This window comes from Ostrea edulis, chromosome 3 (assembly GCF_947568905.1).
Source record: "Ostrea edulis chromosome 3, xbOstEdul1.1, whole genome shotgun sequence".
Taxonomy (NCBI): domain Eukaryota; kingdom Metazoa; phylum Mollusca; class Bivalvia; order Ostreida; family Ostreidae; genus Ostrea; species Ostrea edulis.
Window position 1 is genome coordinate 13,830,547 of NC_079166.1, and position 21,391 is coordinate 13,851,937.

General features: G+C 36.9%; 2 protein-coding genes across 2 annotated transcripts; both read right to left on the reverse strand.

Annotated features, from left to right (window-relative positions):
* Window positions 1-815: 815 nt before the first annotated feature.
* Window positions 816-3,057, reverse strand: LOC125675249 (uncharacterized). Its single transcript, XM_056160139.1, has 4 exons — window positions 2,710-3,057; window positions 2,128-2,251; window positions 1,444-1,922; window positions 816-1,334 (listed from the first exon to the last, which is right to left on the reverse strand). The coding sequence occupies exons 1-4, from the start codon at window positions 2,883-2,885 to the stop codon at window positions 866-868; spliced, it is 1,248 nt and encodes a 415-aa protein (XP_056016114.1). The 5' UTR covers window positions 2,886-3,057; the 3' UTR covers window positions 816-865.
* An 8,587-nt stretch (window positions 3,058-11,644) lies between these two features.
* Window positions 11,645-21,166, reverse strand: LOC125674822 (proprotein convertase subtilisin/kexin type 5-like). The gene is made up of 3 exons (XM_048912126.2): window positions 21,067-21,166; window positions 16,985-18,778; window positions 11,645-15,336 (listed from the first exon to the last, which is right to left on the reverse strand). The coding sequence occupies exons 1-3, from the start codon at window positions 21,121-21,123 to the stop codon at window positions 15,292-15,294; spliced, it is 1,896 nt and encodes a 631-aa protein (XP_048768083.2). The 5' UTR covers window positions 21,124-21,166; the 3' UTR covers window positions 11,645-15,291.
* Window positions 21,167-21,391: the final 225 nt, after the last annotated feature.

Consider the following 21,391-nt stretch of genomic DNA (forward strand, 5'->3'; position numbering starts at 1 on the left):
GACGTCATCGGCTTAGGGTGAGGACGGCGATGTATAGTAAATTTTGTCGTAGAATCGACACTTTCCCACTATCAAACCACATGGAATACGTAAAAGGAGTACATTAATGCATATTTGGATATTAATGAATATTCTGTATGCTAATTGATATTTTAGAAAAATGAAAGTGGAGAAGGCTAAAGCATTAAGAATAAAATAATAGTAATAAAAATTAAAAAAAAAAAATCCTAGTGTTGTGAAACTCGAAGACCTACATGTACATAATAACGTCAACTAAACTATGGGAACCTTTTATCTGCAGAGAGGATTTTCACTTTCATCATTCCCTTTACACAAATATCTGGATTACTAAATATTATGCAATTATGCATATATATGAAAGGTGAAGATAACAAACAGTAATCAATAGTGATATAATATCTCATAACTCCTATAACCAATACAAAATAGAGAGTTAGGCAAACACGTGCCCCCTAGATTGATTGATGTTTTCCGCCACACTCAAACAAATTTTCAGTTATCCGGTGGCGCCCAGTTTTCATTGGTGGAAAAGAGAACCCAGATACAATGTACCTGGGAAGAGACCACCGACCTTCCGCAAAGTAAACTGGGAAACTTTCTCACTTACCGGCGCAAGCGGGATTCAAACCCGCGCTTATCAGAGGTGAGAGGCCGTGTGATTTTGAGCGTGATGCTTTAACCACTCGGCCACAGAGGCCCCTTGGACCATGAATTCTTCTTGGTTTTACTGTATAAAGCAAATTATTTTATTTTGATTTTTTTGTAAAATTGACGGAGTGACATAATTGTGAAAATTCAGTTAACATTTTATGCATGAATAAACAATGAATATTCTAACGTTTTATTACGATAACATTTCACTAACAGTTTTCACTCTTCTGCGGATTCTAAAGCGTACATTAGTCTGTTCACCAACAAAATATCTCAAGACTCCATTCAAGAGCATAGAGAGGGACTCCGGTTCACGTTCATACGCGTGCATCACAGATACCATGGAGACGGCGAACAACGCCACAGAACCGAAAGGAATGTCCTTCAGAATCCTCTTCTGTTTTGTCCAAAGATACAAGGCATAAAGCGTGTGAGGGACTAAGAACAAGGATAACTCTTTTCGTCTAGACGCGCGTTCGAATAGAACTCCTAGTCCACAAACAAATCCAGCGACAGCAGGAATATAAGTAGCCAAAGGAGGAGGCTTTTGTGATAAATTTCTTAACAAGCATATCATATACTTGGCCAGCATTACCATGGTCGCCAGGAAAGCGGTAGAAAAGATGGTGTTTTTCAAAATGGACTTCAAAACTCTGTACGGCCTGGAAAAAAACAATAAAAGGAATGTTTATCTAGCGAAGAAAAAATAACCATGAGCACGAGAATTTGCCTTGATAACACAGTATTTTGAATGGGACAACCTTTGCTTACCTCTCAAGGAGCAACGCCCGTCTAAATATAACGACTGGTGCGACGTGAATGGGGAAGTAAAGTTTGGCAAAGGCGGGAAAACTCTTCACCCAATCAACAACAGCGTGACGAAAGCAGTTGTCTTTGTGCAACCCAACATCCTGGCAGGTCAAAAACCTTTCGCCAGGTTCTCTGAATAAAACCTGCAGTTTTTTGTCCGTGTAGTCACGTGACCACTTCAACACAGAGAAATAATACCCAGTATTGAGGAGCTGTGGATTAAGAGCTGTGCAGTATACTAAGAATGCGCAGCACGAACAGAAGGACACGGTCTCTGAGTAGGGGATTTCAGGTATCTTCTCTCTGGCTACAAGGGTGGAGACTAACGCACCAATCGCTCTGGAGATAGCGAACAGACAGAAGATAAGTCGTCGAGTTGGGTCCTCTACACATAAAGTTAACCCCGCTAATCCTCCAGCGGCCATGCTGTTCCACCCATCCTATACACAGAAATCTTTTGATTACACATAGATACATGTATTCCTGGTTTCGTTTCAATTTCGCAAGAGATATTTAATAGCCATATTTCAAGCAGAAGAGTGTATGTTGACACAGATACTACTAGTATTTGATGTTCAATGATGTATTATCTATATATGTAAGAATAAAATTTTAAAAATGAATTAATAGAATTTATTTTCGTACCTTCGTGTTCCTCGCTTTCTGTAAAATTTCACGTAGAAGTTGATACACACTTGGATAAAGTCCAAGAAAAGAAGCGAAGCGTAGACAGTCCGTGGAGAATATTTTCATCAGGACACTAGGCAACCTTCATGTAAACATAGAAACGTGATATCAGTCAGGACACTAGGCAACCTTCACGTGGACATAAAAACGTGATATCAAAGTTATTCAGGAAAAGGCATAAAAACGTGATATCAAAGTTATTCAGGAAAAGGCATAAAAACGTGATATCAAAGTTATTCAGGAAAAGGCATAAAAACGTGATATCAAAGTTATTCAGGAAAAGATGAATTGATAACGAACAGTGACCAATCTCATCTAATCAGGTCTAAAGAACATTAGACATATATTCAAATTAAAAATCATAAAAGTGAGAATTTGTAAAGAATATAATATACATTGCATTGTGGTTCTTGGTGTTTTGTTGCATCAATTTCAATAATTAATTGACATCTACACGTGTTACGTGTTATTGCAGTGATCAGTTCTTTCATAACACGGAAATGCAGCTCAAAGAAAAACAGGATGATACCAAACACTTACTTCTCCCGGAAGGGGTTCCTCATCAGGGCCGATATGACCTTCACCCCACTGTACAGACCAACTCCACTGAGAAATCCCTTGGCTAATCGCTTGAGGAACAGAATGGTCAGTTCCTCGGACTTCCACTGGATTTTCTCACCCCGCGGTTTCTCTCCCGCATTCTCCCGCTCCGCCATTGTCGTCGCTTATGTACACTTTATTTATCAGGATTCGCCTTCCGAGGGACAGATTGGGTAGACATGTAAAATGCGTGCGATGTAAGCATGCTATTGACATGATAACACTTATCGATAGATAGTGAGTGTACTTATATATTGTACATCTAGTGTAACTATGTATACATCTCATTTAATCAACCTTAGCGGGTTACACGATAAGCCGTACAATGCATCCGGTGTTGCAGGAATAGAAAGGGGTCGTCAGGAGAAAATTAATACTGATAGCAAATCTCGCAAACAAGCGTAACATCACAGTACAGACTCTTTAGGCAAATAATCTGAATTTATCATTACTATGAAATTATCTAATTGTTTCTGCGGATATCACATTATTTATAAATATTTCAATACAAAGCCATGCGGATAAAACATGTTAATGTGAACTTAGTGCAGTGTTCTCTCTCTCTCTCTCTCTCTCTCTCTCATCAGTAAACTAACAACTTAACTTTATGACAAACGGGATTATTTCAATTTGTCCATCGTCAACTTTCAATATTTATGTAGCAACATTCCATTATCATCTGCATGTGGTGTTAATAACTCTCAACTGATTTGATACACAAGAGCTTGTTCTGCTTAGGGTCAGTTTTTAAATCGAGGCAAACTACTGACAAACAAGTTGATGCTACAGGGGTTTCAACAGTCTCGATTAAAGTCAGCATTTCGCAAATTCTATGGTCGATATAACGATCTAGTTCGTCTATATGACCTATCATTGGGTCAAATGCTGTCCGACATGTTTCATACCGATTGTTAGGCCGTTCTTGGCACACTGATTTTGACTACGTATAGTCAGTTTTAAAATCGAAGTAGGCTACTGACAAACAAGTTGATGGTGCAGGGGTTTCAACAGTCGCATTTAAACTCGGCATCTCGCGAATTCTATGATCGTTATCAGGCCCGTAGGCAGGATTTTTCAAGGGGGGGGGGGGGGTTACATAGACTCGCAACGCGAGTCTATCACCTCGCACCGCGAGATGCCACTACGGCAGGGGGTCTGGGGTATTTGGTGCAAAATCCTGCAATCTAGCAATTTCCTGGCACTTAATTTGAATTTTGGAATCATGCCTTTTTTACTATGAATTTTCATGATTTTCGTAAAAAATCCCGACTTTTATAGTCACAATTCAAACAAAATGCCGACTTTAATAGTGCTTAGTAGTTTTCAAGGAGGGGTTCGTACGAACCCCCCCCCCCCCCACCCCCCCCCCCCCCCCCCTGGCTACGGGTGTGGTTATAATGATCTAGTTTGCCAATACAACATATCATTAGGTCAAATGCTACCTGACGTGTTTCATACTGATCATTAGGCCGTTTTTGGCACACCGATTTTGACTACGGATTACTCCGTTTACCTAATCGGGATATTGGGCTCATGACAGGAGTGACCGGTTGACAAGGGATGCTTATTCCTCCTAGGCACCTGATCCCACCTCTGGTGTGTCCAGGGGTTCGTGTTTACCCAACTCTCTATTTTGTATTCTTTATAGGAGTTATGAGATTGGTTACTGATTATTCGTTATCTTCTCTTTTCATCTGCGATTTTCCTTAGCCCGAGGAGTTCACGTGGTAGCGGGGCGCGGGCTAGATAATCCGTTGCAGATATCGTTTCATCACTCACAGGCTTCACACAAGCAACACAGGCAGTCACTACAGGGTTGATATGTTTGCTGACAAATCCTTATCTGCCCAGGGTGATACTCGAAGTGACAATACTTTTGTATGCAAACATATTTACCATTACGATATCTGCTACGCCTTAGACCTCAGAAAATCAAAATCATTTTTTGGAAGGGGTGTCTATTAAATCAAACCCGAGAATGAAGAAAGAAAAATTACAAACCTCTCGCATTAATAATTTGATGCATTTTTAGCTCACCTGAGCTGAAAGCTCAAGTGAGCTTTTCTGATCACCCGTATTCCGGCGTCCGTCCGTCCGTCCGTCTGTCCGTCTGTAAACTTTTCACATTTTCAACTTCTTCTCAACAACCACTGGGCCAATTTCAACCAACGTTGGCACAAAACATCCTTAGGTAAAGGGAATTCTAAATTGTTAAAATAAAGGGCCAAGGGGAGATAATCAAGAAAAGGTAAAAATAGGGTAGGGTCATTAAAAAATCTTCTTCTCAAGAACCACTGGGCCAGAAAAGATGAAATTTATATGAAAGCTTCCTGATATAATGCAGATTCTAAATTGTTAAAACCATGGCCCCCGGGGGTCGGATGGGGCCACAATAGGGGGTCAAAGTTTTACATACAAATATATAGGAAAAATCTTTAAAAATCTTCTTCCCAAGAACCACTGAGCCAGAAAAGCTGAGGTTTATATGAAAGCTTCCTTATATAATGCAGATTCTAAATTGTTAAAATCATGACCCCCGGGGGTCGGATGGGGCCACAATAGGGGATCAAAGTTTTACATACAAATTTATAGGAAAAATCTTTTAAAATCTTCTTCTCAAGAACCACTGAGCCAGAAAAGCTGAGATTTATATGAAAGCTTTCTGATATAGTGCAGATTCAGGTTTGTTAAAATCATGCCCCCCCTGGGGTAGGATGGTTCCACAATAGGGGATCAAAGTTTTACATACAAATATATAGGGAAAATCTTTAAAAATCTTCTTCTCAAGAACCATTGGGCCAAAGAAGTTTACATTTACATGAAAGCTTTCTGACATAGTGTAGATTCAAGTTTGCAAAAACCATGGCCTCCAAGGGAAGGTTTGGGGCAATAATAGGGACTACGGTTTTACATGCAAATAGATATGGGAAATCTTCTGATATGGACCAAGGTGACTCAGGTGAGCGATGTGGCCCATGGGCCTCTTGTTTAAAATGTTTTTTCTTTTCTTTTAATTTACATTGAAAAGCATTTTACAAGTAATGTCACTCCTGGGGTACATTGTACAGTATATATCAACAACTATAAGAATGGCAATATTGATATTGAATAGGTTAATCTATGTGACTATCTTTCCAATGGTACATGGTCTGTATTAATATATCGCCAAGGATTGTCATGTTTCCTAAACGCATATATGAATTTCATTTTGAAACAGACACCGATTTCATTTATTGTTTTCTCTTTGGTCTTCAGCATTTTGTAATGTAAAAGGTGGATTGAAATACCTCCAATTGTAGTGATTTATGTAAAACTGTTATATCTGATTGCTCCTTATGAGCCATGTTGTTTACATTGAATTGCTCGCCCCGAGCAATCATTGTTTGTTTACATTGGATTGCTCGTCCCGAGCAATCATTGTTTGTTTATGTAGCATTGCTCCTTCCGAGCATTGCACATTACCTATATACATGTATATAAGGATTTGATGACCATAGAGAGAGTCAGATTCTTAACTGTTGTCTTGATTGTTTGGCCATGGAGATGTTACATAGATGTAATGATTAGATTTCTGTAGATAAACTTGGAACTTTAACTACGTGTTTTTATTGAACTGAAAGGAGTATTTCCTTGAAGGACTTAATTTATAATTATGTAATTTAGGAATGACTTTATCAACTTTGGATTAACAGAATTAATAAGTAATTCTGCGCCGTTTACCGCTCGACGGCGCTACACAATTATTATTATTTTTTTTTAGCAAATCGGATTATAGTAATGCTAACCAATTAGGTGTGAATGTATTAGCCAAGCAACTTGGGGCAAAGGCAAACTTCCGCCAGAGTTCGTTTGCTCACAAACCAAACTCTTCCAGTTAGGCATTATGGCCGATCAAAAGGTGAAACAATTAATCCGTACATCGTGGTATTCTCCCCTAGATCAAACTATTGAAAATCTAAATTTCAGATAATAGTAAATGAAATTGGCGTAATGTCTTAACATTACTTGTAAGAAACTAAAACGGAACTTGTTGATGAGTGCCAACGATGTTGGCAGTGCTGGTACTGCTATGCATCCAGTTGGTGAAGCAAGGAGATGTATCGTTGGTAATATGTGGCGGTACCCAGATATCTTAAGAGAAATAAAGTTATGAGAAATAAACCGTTGTCGTTGATCAGAGGGAGAATAACATTGTCATGCAAGGTGAAGATAACGAACAGTGATCAATCTCATAACTCCTACAAGCAATACAAAATAGATAGTTGGGCAAACACGGACCCCTGGACACACCAGATCAGGAATAGGTTTAGCCAATGTTCATTCTGGCAAAGTCAATCATTTTGTTCATGCCGTTAGGACGGAATGACTTTAGTCTGTGCATCCAGAATTTTTCTTTTTTCTTTCTATCTGTGGAACTCCAGGTTTGGTTGTGATCAATAATCACGACAGTCATGTCTTCCCATTTGTGGCCATCTAGGTTGAAATGTTCTCCAACAGACTCGGTGATTCTTTTGGTTTTGATGGTCGACCGGTGGTTATTAATACGTTTGCGGAGATCTCTAGTGATTCTCTGGTCATTCTAGTGCTTTATATAATCATTTTCCCTGACCATTGTATCTGGTGTGTCCAGGGGTCCGTGTTTGCCCAACTATCTATTTTGTATTGCTTGTAGGAGTTATGAGATTAATCACTGTTCGTTATCTTCACCTTGCATAGATCCGACAGTTTTGGATACTGAATGTTGTTGGTTCTTCAGTGCTTTATATAAAAATAAAAACTCCTTTGTCAGGCATGATAAGTTTTTATTGGGGATGGCAACAATCAAGAACATTGACAACAAATGAGGAGATGCTGACCATTTAGACAGTAGGTAACCCGATTAGAAAAAAAGGGGGGGGGGTGAACTTGGAAATCATTCTACAGTTAATATATTTAACAAATATCTGCAAGCTACCATCGTTCTCGAACTCCAAATAAAACAACTCTGCGTACATAAGATCATAAATTATTGCTACTTGAACTTACTACTCAGGTGTTGCCGAAAATAATTTAACGTGCGTCAATCCGGACAGTCCTAATTGTAAGGAAATCTAAATCTTGTAAATAAACTATAATTGACTGGCGTCACGAGAAAAGGGCCCTTACGGTAAAAATTTCACATTTTTAGTTTTACCTAGAATTTTATAATGTATCATTTTCTGTTCACAAAAATACCAAATTTATGCTGATATCACGTTATTTAACGTTTTAATGACACTTTTTGGGACACATCTGTAAAAATATTAGAAACGTCAACGTAACGAAATTGTAACGTCATACGTCAAATATTATGCTGATTATATTGCGTGTCCATGAAATCAATTCCGATTACTGTCATATATTCATTTCAAACACAAATATTTGATCTTATATTGTGGGGGAAAAGAAACATATAGAAATGGTAATATTTTAATTTCCAACGACCTGAACACCGGTGAATTCGCACGGAAAGACGCAGCATCAATTTTACAATTCCAGATTAACGTCACATTCACGCAATCATTTTACTTATGTGTTTAGAACTCACTTTCAACACAAATATGCATAAATGAATGAATAAATTTAAGGTTAAATAGTAAATGAATAAATATAGTTCAGTGACATTACTTGTCGGCGAGAATCCATTCCTCAGGCAGAGCGAGACAGGTGCGGATCTAGAAATTTTTCAAAGGGGGAGGGGTGAAGAGGAAATGCAGGGGAGGATCCAGGAATTGCTGTTACGAGGGGCGTCACTTTATGAGGCAGGGGTTTGGGGGGCCGCCTTGAGGCCCCAAGAGGGTCCAGGGTGGGGGTCCAGGGGGCGAAAGCTCCGGGATTTTACAGATTTTATAGGGCTTAAAATATGTCTCCTATTTAAGTCATTTTTATTATTTTCTATCATTCTTAATCAGGTGAAATTAGTAAAATGACGCAAATTTTAAGGGTTTTTGGAAAAAATTAAGTTCGCCCAATGAAGTAATTCAAGAAAGCAAAAAGATTTTGTCATTCATTTCTCCGGGAGTGAAAGAAAGTATTGCTTCTTTTATCATTTAGTACATTTGTCTAAACAAGATATCACGATTTACCTTAATTTGAAAATTTTAGGGGGAGGGGGACGATTACGCCCCTTAAATCCGCCACTGAAATGAGAGTTGTTATAACGTACGTTAACGTAATTAAACGACAACTTAACAGGAATGCTATCAATTTGTATTTCTAAATTCAAATTTGGATTAATGTTATTGTATAATTATCAGACGTAGATCTGTCACTCTTGATTTTAAAACGAATCCCGTTTTAAAATGCATTCCGATTTACTCCCAGTAATTCGTTATATTTTTAAAAAAAAATAAAATGAAATATTACAGATACAAACTATATAAAAGATAATTTGAATTGTCATCACCTGATAGAAATGTTGACGCACAATTGTATAAACAATTTTCATCGCCTAGGATTTTAATAACTCTATAGTCATTCTCTCTCTCCCCTCTCTCTCTCACTCACTGTCTCTCTTTTTAATTTAGCGAATCCAAAGGGGGGTTGCAATCCCCGTAACCCCCCTCTAGATCCGCCACTGCGAGACATGGTACATCTTTGACTGAGTCTTTTACAAACGATCTTGCCTGACGGTACATGTATTTTTGTCTTATGAATTTGATTCATGATAATATAAGTTCCATTTTGTATTTAATCAGATATATAGCTACATCACCTTTAGCTAAAACCCGCGGTAGTCTCCTGTTAAATATATCAACAGCTCTGTTTCGACACAATGTAATTAGCTTTTCGTCAAACACGGCCGGAAATGAAAGTAAAAATTTCGAAATAGCACACTTTGAAATACCCGACAGATTACAAAAATGAGTGTATTCCAGTTCCACTACAGCATCGTTTTGTGAGCGATGACTACGCACGTGCATTTCACTTTACACTGTTCTTACCAGGTTTGAAAGAAAACAATTGTCTATCGCAAATGTAAACTATATTTTAACCAAATAAAGCATTAAAACTACTGCCGTTGAGAGATACCAATAAATGTACGAGCATCCAGTATCTGCAAATTTTTTTTATATGGACAGGCTAATGAAATCTTTATATGGTTCGACCAAAATGCACCAACAAAAGTAAGGCATAACGTAGCAATTTTTATTCTGATCTAAGAAAATAAAAGAATCAGACTTGATACAAAAGAGCGCTATCCAACACAAAGTGTGTTTATCAATTAATTACAGAGAAAGTATATACATGTATTATTTAACCTGCACAACTATCGCGAATGGATATGACATCTGTATGATGTGCCATGAATAAAACAGTGTTAAGGCGATGGGACGGCATTTGAACCACCAACGCCGATCTTATAGTCTTCATGAATAAGGTAGTGATTGTACTATTTTTACCGCCCCGTACATACATGCCCCGAAAAGGTGATTTTTTCTTGGTGTTGTGAACTAGAGGGTCCCTCTTGTCTAGAATTTTGGAAAGAAATCCAAGGTTTAATGAACCTGAGACAGTTGTTTTGAACAAGAGGCATCGGACGGCGCGCACGTATACGTGCTATTCTCTCTAGTGAGGTTTACACATTCATAGTAAACTGCGAGTCGAGATGCAGAAATATTTCTATATCTGGAACTTCATACCCATGGAATTATATCTTAAATTGAAAACACAAATGCATTCCGTTATTTTGCAATAGATCGTTTGTAATACTTAGAAACCGTTTTCCCAAGTTAAAAAAAAGTAGTCATGTGAATAAAAAAGAAATCAAACTGAATGGTACAGCAGTCATATAGGGTGTAGTAATTTGAATGTGTTTTGAATCGCGTGAAGAAGTTTTTACTTTTGTATATGACTGTACCTTGAGAAATTTTGTTTCTCCTCCTTTGAGACAGTGACCAACACGCGGCATCGAGTAGGTCTACATATTAGACAGACATTAGATCTGAGACGGGCGATTTTAATGTAAGGAAAACATAAATTGTTGACAGCCCCACCTTACTACTTGTTGTTTTGTTTGCATCTTAATTTGCACTAAATATATAGATGCAATGTTTCACAATATGGCAACGTAACCACCGGACATGCAGTAGTAAAATGAAATACATGTAGTGGTTGTTTATGAAAATTCGCTGTTCATGCGTCGCATTTATTCACTTTGTGTGCGTGAAATAGTAAAAGTTTACATAGACATGCATGCACCGGGGCATCCGCAAGTATTAGACATTGGGGAGACGAACTGGATCGAAAACTAGCATGTTTTGGCTTAAATTCAGAATCCCACCTGAATCTTGATATAATTCTTTTCTTATTTTGTCAATATTTTCAGGACACCATAGCAATTGTTTAAATATATCATTTAAATAATTATTCTTTTTAAAATTTGTAGAACTTTACCAATAAACATGAATTTAGCTACAGTTCCGCATCTAACATGAATTATGACAGATCTACCATTGCTCCCCTCACAGACAGAATTGTATCTTGTGAAAAACCATATCTTTTTCGAGGATGCTGGCAAAAGAAGTGCATGAGATTTGGGCTGTATATTTGACATAAGGTACTGCAGGGATTGGCAATCCGTATTCACTGTATTGGAAAATCACGTACGGAAACGAAATGGCGAGTCCATTGTTGTCCTGTGACTTGGAAGTTCATTCTTCACATGCTTCATACAAGTATCATGCACAACGAAATAATCTTATACATAATGCTAGTACGTACCCTTACAAGTACAATATGCAAGAGCCCTACAGTCCTTATGCATTGTCCCCTTGTTTTCAGAACGTTCATTTCCCGCTATTTTTACATGCATAGTTATTTTTACATTAAACAAGATCTATTTAGTGACTTCCCCTTTTGGTGACTTGTCGATAATATTAGCCAACTTCTCCGTAAGCCCCCCCCCCCCGCGCTTTGTACTACGTGACTTTATGGTAAATCGTAAGCACTTTTCCTTAATTTTTCATATTAGGGCCTATAAGCTGAAATCAAATTATTTGATATTCGTTATCGTTACATGTAATATATATAGATACTATTTACTACTTTAAATGGCGATATTAAGTTGTGTTTAATCATCTAAAATACATACAATACTACACCTCTTGGGTTCTAGACATAAAACTTCCACTAAATAATTAGTAACTGTATTATCATTATTTGACCTGAAATGTTTGTCTCAATTTGAATTAAAATGGTGGCTTATCAGAAATCTAATTTTACAGCTCCATATAACATATCAGTATGTTTCGGAAAATAGATTGTTTCTTCCGATGAGTTCTTACGTGTGTATACGGTACAAGTATACAGGAATGTGCATAGATCTGTAAATGTGAGATAAATCAAATACTGTATGGATATAAATACATGTATATATTTAATCTAAAATTAAAGGTGCATCAAAACTAAGAAGAATATGTACTACGATAATTAACAAATATCGGTACGATTCAGCATGGAAACCCGTACGTATTAACAAACACAGGTATTTGTACCCGTTCAGTACAATTAATGACATGTAATATCTAACTAGAATTCTTTTCGGACATATACAGATTCTATATTGGAACTACCATGTGATTATTTATATAATTAATGCATCCAGAATGTAAGCAAATATAATCAACAAACATATTTTTTTTTTTTTTTTTTTTTTTTTTTTTTTTTTTACGTTTCCGCGATTTTGACGTTTCAAGTTCACGAACTTTGACGTCGTTTTCTGTGAATTGTGACGTCGAAAGATAAGGGCCCTTTTCTCATGACGCCAGTCATATATCTGACACTAAACTTCTTAAATGTCCTTGATATTCAACTACGATACCCCTTACATATAAGAGAAATTATTATGAATAAATTATTCCTAAACTGACTTTATTTTAGCTTAAGCTTATCCGAACAAATAATGCCGAAAATCCGGACAACCCATTCCGGACAAGAATAACCTAGGTGAACTTAGTTTTGTAAAATACTCTGGAATCCGAACAAATTATCCGGACAACTATCAAAAGACATAAACGTTACTTAAATTAACAAATAAACCTCTAAACTTGGAAACAAATGTTCCGATCATAAGCCCTAATTAATAACTCGATATGATCTATAAATAAACAAACTACTAGACTACATGACTGGAATGATATCTACTCGAAACCTGTCCTATCCGGACGCGCAAAGTCCTTATAAAAATTAGAATCATCCACTACAATAGATTTATCATCTTGAATACCTTAGACTTTCTCTGAAGATTTGGTTCTGAGTGTGTCAACCCTAGGGATGAAGATTCAAAAGTGACGAGATGCTGAAGCTGGGTTCCTTATATAACCTTCTACGACCAATCAGCGTTTGTCCTTTCTGTCCGGAAAATTTATACCTAATCCAAACGCTGTACGGATCTATGGAAATTCTGAACAGTTCCCGATTTCCGAACAAGCTGATTAAAAACCCTTTATAAACATTTAAGGAACAGCACAAGACCTTGTCCTGATTGCTTATATAATATTGACATTAAATTATGTAATTGGTTTAATGAATAAAAATATCTAAGATTACGTTGCTTTGTTACAAAAATCAAGATTTGAATCTGGGCCCCTTCTAAAGTAGTGCGCGCAAGGATATATGTAAATACGGAAGTGTAACTTCACAACTTAGTGCGTCGATGAGATTGATAAAATAAGATAATAGTTTACCACCATATGGTAAATATAGACAAAAATAGTGGTCAGTATCATTTTACAATAATTGATGGTAAAATCAATATACAACATAATTAAATAATGAAAAATCAGGTGGCAGAATCACAATATGACATGATGATTAATACAGCGGTCAATCAGACGAGAGGACGCATGGTTTAACATCCAAAAAGCGAGCGGTAATTGACAATTTCACTTAGAAATAAGTAATGACACAACTCAAGACTGCACAAAGTAGAATATCTGGTAATTATTAACAGTTGTAATTTAAGATAAAGCATTATTTTGCCGTATTTACGAAGGAATTTAGAGAATAAAATTTGTATATACATTATCCGAAATGGGGAATGTTGTCAAAACACGAACGGTATGACTATACGTTATGTGAACAAAATCTGAGTTAAAACAAGACATAATACATGCTGCTCAAGCTTGATCAAATAATTTAGAATCAAGTACAATAATTATAATGAATTTTATCCAGAATGGACATACTTTAACATGAAAATTAGCACATGAGGTATCATATGTTACACTATATATAATACAATATATATATTCAAGCGAGTGATGATACAAGGTGAGAATATAAGCTTTCAAGGTTGCGATATTGCAGAATAAATAGTAAAGCGGAGGCCGTGAATGTATTCAAGTAAGATAGTTTAAACTAATGGTCAGGTGACCACTGGCCGTGTGACATAGAAAGAACAGGAGGGACTAACCGTCATTCAATATATCTGGTGTTAAAGAAACAATCAACTCGATATGAAAACCTAATATGTCAGAACACCAAGTGCTTAGCCTTCCTAACCCTTTCAATCCAGCCACGACCCATTGAGGACCTGAAGTGGCGCACGTGACCCACTGTGTCTGGGATATCTACAAATTAACCAAATTCAGTTGTGATGTTGATTACATGTATTTTAATAGTTTTGTGACCTTGTAGACCATGATCGGTGAATTCACAACGTGTCAAGTTTAGAATATTCATCATGGAAAAAGGATGACATAGAAATTGTCCCATTGATACTAACTAAAATTAATTCAAATGAGCGAAACTTTGACAGTCTAGGGACGAAAGTGCGAAGGCAAAAATGTGAAGTTGCGAGGACACGGCGAGAGAAAACGCAAAGGCAGCAGAGGGAATCTGATATCGTTCTTCGTCATCGCAACTTTGCTCCTTCGCCTTCTTGCCTTTGCCCCACCTGGACATTAAGTTACTGAAACAAGATTATTACTACCCAGCAACAATTTTGAAATAAAGATTGCAAGATAAAAATGGTTCATGTTTGCATAATTAACTTATTAAACATACATGTTATAACGACCATACAATTTGCAATATGCTGACTTTAAACAAGACCGAAGAAACCCCTGCACCATCAACTTGTTTGTCAGTAGCCTGCCTACTATGTTAATTGTATAATAGAGAGAATAACTGTCCAAGAATATATGCTTTTTCAATGTTTATTACAGTTAGTCTTGTAATCCCAATTGGGGACGAATTAGTATTTTCTACTGAATGTCGGAATGTGAAATTTCCTGACGATTGCATTAATTACAGAGGCTATGTGTCATCTTTACCATCACACTTCATTTTCCTACATGCACACACACACACATAATATTTTGTAGCGATTTGAAACTTAGAATAATTCTCACAGCAACATCCATTCAGCAGCACGTCAGATAGTGGATGTTGGATAAAATATATCTCCTGAATACAAACTAGAATGCCTCGTTCATACTTTTCTGCGGTTCACAAGATGTTGTATGTGCATGCAATCAGTTCACGAAGAAAGGAATTAATTCAGCCTGTATGCAGCTCCTCTTCAATCAGATTACATGAATATTCCTGAAACATAACAAGGATATGTTATCATTATGATATCATCATCGCATCTTTTAAATACGATACAGATTTCGTAAATTAAAAACTGAACGAAGACTGAAAAATACCAAACTACTATACACCATCATTTGGTAATACTTTAATTCTTATTGTATTCTAGTCGCTGATTGGTCAAAATCAAATTAAGGAACGCAAGTTATTTTTGCATAACCGTGTTTAGTATGGGGATACACCTGTAGCGGTATTTAATTACTTCATTATGTCACTACATGATTTTTTGGTTTTTCGGCTTGCTAATCAATGTTAAAAGCGAAACGAATTAGGACATGCCTTATTCATCCAAAGAGCTGATCCAAAATGTACGAATTGACAAAAATATACTTAATGAATCTCAAGTGGAACGAGTTAACCATGTTACGTTGACAAATAGTAAAGCTAATTCGTACTCATAGAGATTCTATTTTAACTATGCATAAGAATAAATAATTTACAAAAGATAATGATAAAAACAAATATTGATAAAAAAAATTAATAAAAATGAAATATGTAAATGAATGAACACTATGAAAATTAAGTATGAAATAAGAAATGAACAAAAATTTAAAAGAAAAATGATATAAATGTAACAGGAAGGGAGAAAATGCAACGGACCAGACCGGGATTCGAACCCGGGCTCCCTGAATCTCTTGTCAGGTGCTCTACCAACTGAGCTAACAGGCCACTGGCGATCGAACCCGGCTGACCGCTACATTCCTCCCTCCTTAAATGTCTTCACAACTGAAGACATCATCAACCCAGGATCTTTATCCCCTGGCAGGCATTTTAACCTGTCAGTTCCAGGGGCTGGTCTACGATACCAAAATGTAACAGGAAGGGAGAAAATGCAACGGACCAGACCGGGATTCGAACCCGGGCCCCCTGAATCTCTAGTCAGGTGCTCTACCAACTGAGCTAACTGGCCACTGGCGATCGAACCCGGCTGACCGCTACATAAATAACAAGTTTGAATAAGTAAACAAAGTGGACCAACTCCAAATAAAAACTAAGGATAAGCAGCCCAGGAAATTGAATCAACATCAGACATTCCCGTACTGATCATGTCTAGGGTAGACGTGCAAAATACATAGAATCACTGAAACTGATAAATGGGTTTTACATGTAAGCAATCGGTTATGAAGGTCAAAATAATTAAGAGGGATTGTAAACAGAATTGAAAAGAAGAAAAATGTGTTCAAAAATGGTCATAGTACCACTGCTAGGGACATGATCAGACGAGTAGGTCTAAATGAAGCTAGTAAGAGTTTCGCCCATATTCATCCTGGTGAAGTCAGTAGGTCTGTTGATATCATGTAAACCTTATACGGTACCAATTTTTATGCACCAGATGCGCATTTCGACAAATAATGTCCCTTCAGTGATGCTCAACCGAAATGTTTGAAATCCAAAATAACAATGACGTTTTAGAGCTATTACAGGGGAGAACTGTGTACCCTGGAGAACAATAAAAGAAAATCACAACTCCGGTTGAATATATTCACTATTCATCATCGGGACTATTATATTCGTTTGAAACTAGCCGAATATACATGTATATATTAAATCGGGGTTGTGATTTAGTAGTGGCAATAGTACATGTAATCCCACCACGTACCGAATCTCTTTGAGAAGATTTTCTAGGACATTTCACTCCTCTATAACAACACATGCAGCCAAATAAAAGCCAGAGAATAAACGAAAGAGAAAAAAATGTCCACGCTAATCCTGTGTAGAGAGGCGGAGAACTTCTATTGATAACACCATGTACTTTGTTGTCACATTCGCATGTTTTTGGATATATGTAACTATCATAGTTATTTGGGCAATGTTGAACACACACATTCATTGGATTCTTATAATCAGTGTTATTCAAATGTTTGCATGGTTTGGAATTTGGGCAATCTTTGCTACAGTTTTGCCCCACAAGGACTTTGGTTTTTGGACACAATTCGACACAGAAATGACCATCAACGTATAAAGTTTTGGAACATTTCTTTGTACAGATTTTTCCTCGTGTAGAATTCTCGGTATAGAAAGGGGACGGACAGGAAGTCACATATCTGCAGATATTGTTGATAATTAACATGGTCTTGGGACATTTTTCTATGCATCGGTTTGTTCCCTCAATTATCACTGTATCGTTGGGACATGAAGTGGAATTCAGGCATATTATCCCCTGTTTAGTTTTTTTCTGAAAAGCCGATATATTTGAACAGGTTTTTTCACATATTTTGTTTTCAATATAAAATTTGTCTTTCGGACACTTTTTATCGCATATGTTTCCGTTATAAACATACTTCTTTGGGCATGATAGAGCACAAGTGTTATTATCGCTTATTATGTATGGGTATGTTGTCGGACATTCTGTCGTACAATTTGATAAGTAATGCTTTAAATAGGTTGGGCATTGGTCAAAACAATGATCTTTGAAATGATAAGCATCACCCGGACATCTTCTCACACATTCGTGTTCAATCCTTCCTTGATTTTCTTTAGTGTAATTTAAGGGAAAGTGTCGAGGACATGCAGAAACACACGTTTTCTTGAAGAATAAAGTGTTTCTGGGACAGTTGGTCACACATCGTCTGGTCTTCATCCAGAGAAATTTGTCACGTGGGCACTCCGCAACACACTGCTGGTAATATATAGTAGACTTCTTAGATGGTGATGTATTGACATACGGGCTATCTCTCCCACATTTCTTTACACATTTTCTCTGATATTCAAAGGGTGATCTACTGGGACAAATAGAAACACATACGTTTTTGTAAGACCCCATCATCGCATCGCATCGTTCGGAACAAACGAAAATCTTATTAAAGGCCGACATGTTCAGAGAGGTAAAAGGAACTGAAGAAGGACACGTGGGATGACACGTGTTGTTAAAAAGAAAAGGACTATCACTCGGACAGGAAAATTCACATCTACTACCATTAGTCACCGTAAAATATGGACATTCCTTTAAACAGTGATAAAGAAATGGCGATCGAAACACCTGCGGATGTGAACTTGGACACCTCTGAAAACATGTCTTCCTTCCTGTATAGCAAATTCCTTCACATGAGTGTGCCGTCATATACCTCGCTTCTAAGGGACATTTCAAGACACAGGAATTATTATAACCAATCGTGTATTCAGGACAGGTGTCGATACAGTTGCCGTCGAAACAAAACGGGTATTCTTTTTGGCAAATTGATTTGGGACAATTGAAGTTCTCGAGGTCACTGACACAGTACTTTATGAATCCATTTTCTTTAGCACTCGTGTAAGTTGGACAATTGTCGTAGCACTTTTTTCTGTACACGTATTGGTGTGAAGGACAGACCCTTTTACATTCATACTGCCATTTTTCATAGCCGACTCTTTCTTTTACAAGGACTTCAGTGGGCTGGCATTTCACGTCAGATTCCTGTAATGATATTGCCAATAATCAATGGATTGATATGAGTACAATCAAACCGCAATTTAGATTTGCAAATGTTTCAAATTTCGTATACCACAGATAGTTAAGGATTTATGTCCTCTCCATATCGAAGGTAATCATGAAGACAATGCGACATCTGTTGTGCGGTCTGGGACGCATCATGCGCTGTTCAACAGGTACTGGGGGAATGCATAGGACAGTCATTGACCGTGTTTAACGACAAAGTTATCATATACCGGAGCTTTGTCGTACAATTTTATTATACACTGTATTTTCAGCTTCTTACATGATAATGGACGTGAGGTCCATTTTGGTTATTCGTGTTACATTAAATAAGTAAATTTCGTTTAGAAATGATTGACCTGGAGCCATTAGAATCGGGGAGATTCCTTGCGATTGTCTAATATATATAAAATATATCCAACGATGATTAAGTACACATGATCCACATTTAATTAATTACGCTTAGCGCTTTCGCCGTGTTGTTTGGCTCTTCAGGGTGTAACAAGTTTTATAAAAAGAGTACAATGTAATTAATTAAATGTGGATCATGTGTACTTAGTCATCGTTGGACATGTGTACTTAGTCATTGTTGGATATATTTTTTCAACTTATCACCTATACCATGGACATTTTGTGCAATTTTAATGATATATATATCACAGAAAATTTCACTTTATTTGCATACCTACTTCCGCCCTTACCCGGGGTTGAACTCACGACCTGCGGAACCAACTCTCCTAGCAGCATGTAACCAGCGCGCTAGACCGCTCGACCTTCTAGGTAAGTAAAAAAAAAACTTGCTTTCGATGACGATGGAATTGTCTTGAACTCACGACCTGTGTATGAGCCTCTTAAATGTATGTTAATAACTGTATCCCACTTTCATTCTCAATGCCCGTGTAGAGTGTGGAAGTGTGGGGAAATCTCGTTTCATATCCATACTTGCACAGTATCCCCACAAATATTTTAGCTAAACATTATATATATTTTTTCATCCCAGTTTCATTAAATGATAGTCATTCAAATAGCTAAACTCACGGCAAATGCGGCTTTCATTAGTCTGGTTCGGTCTCTATCCCTGCCACACGTGTTAAGGACCATAATGGGCTTTTATAGCCTTTTCATACATCAAGAACTTATTCTACCTTTAGAAAAACTCTATATTTTTATTTCTATTAATTATTCGTGGTGATAATAAATGAAGAGCGAATACATAACTTACAACGAATTTTGTGAGTAAATACCAATAGCAACAGAGTTCGAATTGACCGGCTACCTAACATGGCTACGTCAACAAATGAAATCATTTGAAGATACGAGTTTTCGGGTCGTATGGGACTTTAATGAATATCTGAAGGTATGTTTGGACACAAGTATAGTAGGAAAATATGTTAAGATTTTTTTATATAAAATTTATGAGACAGCAACACTAAAATACAACGATATCGGGCCTCAACCGTGCGCAGGTTTTTTTGTGCGCCGTAAATCGAAGGTTTTTATAAGGATTGAATCTGTAGCTCTCTGTTTCGTCAAAATATTTTACAGAGAGCAACAGTTCTACAACTATAATCAGAGTAGAGTAAATTAAAATGCTGAAATGATTTTGCTTAATTACTGATGTATTATCAAATAATGCAAATAACGTGCAATCAAACGCATTTTTCTCATTGAGTGCAGTAGTAGAAGAGGGTATAGGGTATATTTGTATTCATGTGGTAGCTCCCCTATACACGTTTTTTAAAAATGTTACATACTGCCGTGGTAAATTAATTTAATTTTGTCTGAATAAAGTCGTAGGGTGTTCTTTCGACAGTCATGTGAGCACGATGACAGTCACATGAACATTTAAACCCCATGAAAGCAACATGAATTCTGCACTATATGTAACAAATTGTTGCGATCTTCATTGCAAGGCAAAATAATTGTCGGGATGGATTAAATCTAAAATAAGAATACCAGTCACCTTACCTGACAAAGGTAAGGATCGCCTTTGTAGAGAGTATGAAATTTATATAGGGAATTTGAAAAATTCCCATGTTTTTTTGTGGGAAAGTAATCTGAAATAATTAATTTCCCCTGGCGGATGAGGGATATAACTATCAAAAATGCTCTTAATTTCAACACTGGCCTACCTACAGACAATCTAAAAATAGGCACACCTCATAGATATACGTGTACCTTTTAGTGTACAATAAGATCAAAATTACGTATACATCCATTCTAAGCAAAATAATATTATTCATGTAAGAATAAAACCAAGAAATACTTACTGCTGTGGACACCATAAGATATATTGATAGATAAAAGAAATAAACAAAACGTTCCATTTCGCGTCTTAGTAAGTAGTATAAATTCACATTATGGTGCGGCGTATCCGGCATGATGAAATGATAATTTTTCGAAGTGGTGACGGTTTTCTTACACTGCATAAATGTACGAATCTAGATCAGTGAAGGGTAATATAGAAAGCCCTTGCTATGTTAATTTTCCCGTTCGAGATGGTAGAGGGAAATGTAAGATGAATAATGGAAACTGAATGAACCATATATTTCCAGTTTCCTCTATATTTCGGCAATTGCAAAGGTTTTTAATATG

Excerpts from the sequence above, each read along its gene's own strand:
- LOC125675249 (XM_056160139.1), bottom strand. The coding sequence starts at position 2,885 with ATGGCGGAGCGGGAGAATGCGGGAGAGAAACCGCGGGGTGAGAAAATC. Across the intron at positions 1,923-2,127 it reads AGAAAGCGAGGAACACGAAG|GATGGGTGGAACAGCATGGC; the intron begins GTACGAAAATAA and ends TTCTGTGTATAG. Across the intron at positions 1,335-1,443 it reads CGGGCGTTGCTCCTTGAGAG|GCCGTACAGAGTTTTGAAGT; the intron begins GTAAGCAAAGGT and ends GTTTTTTTCCAG.
- LOC125674822 (XM_048912126.2), bottom strand. The coding sequence starts at position 21,123 with ATGGAACGTTTTGTTTATTTCTTTTATCTATCAATATATCTTATGGTG. Across the intron at positions 18,779-21,066 it reads ATCTTATGGTGTCCACAGCA|GAATCTGACGTGAAATGCCA; the intron begins GTAAGTATTTCT and ends ATATCATTACAG. Across the intron at positions 15,337-16,984 it reads AATCTTCTCAAAGAGATTCG|GAATATTCATGTAATCTGAT; the intron begins GTACGTGGTGGG and ends GTTATGTTTCAG.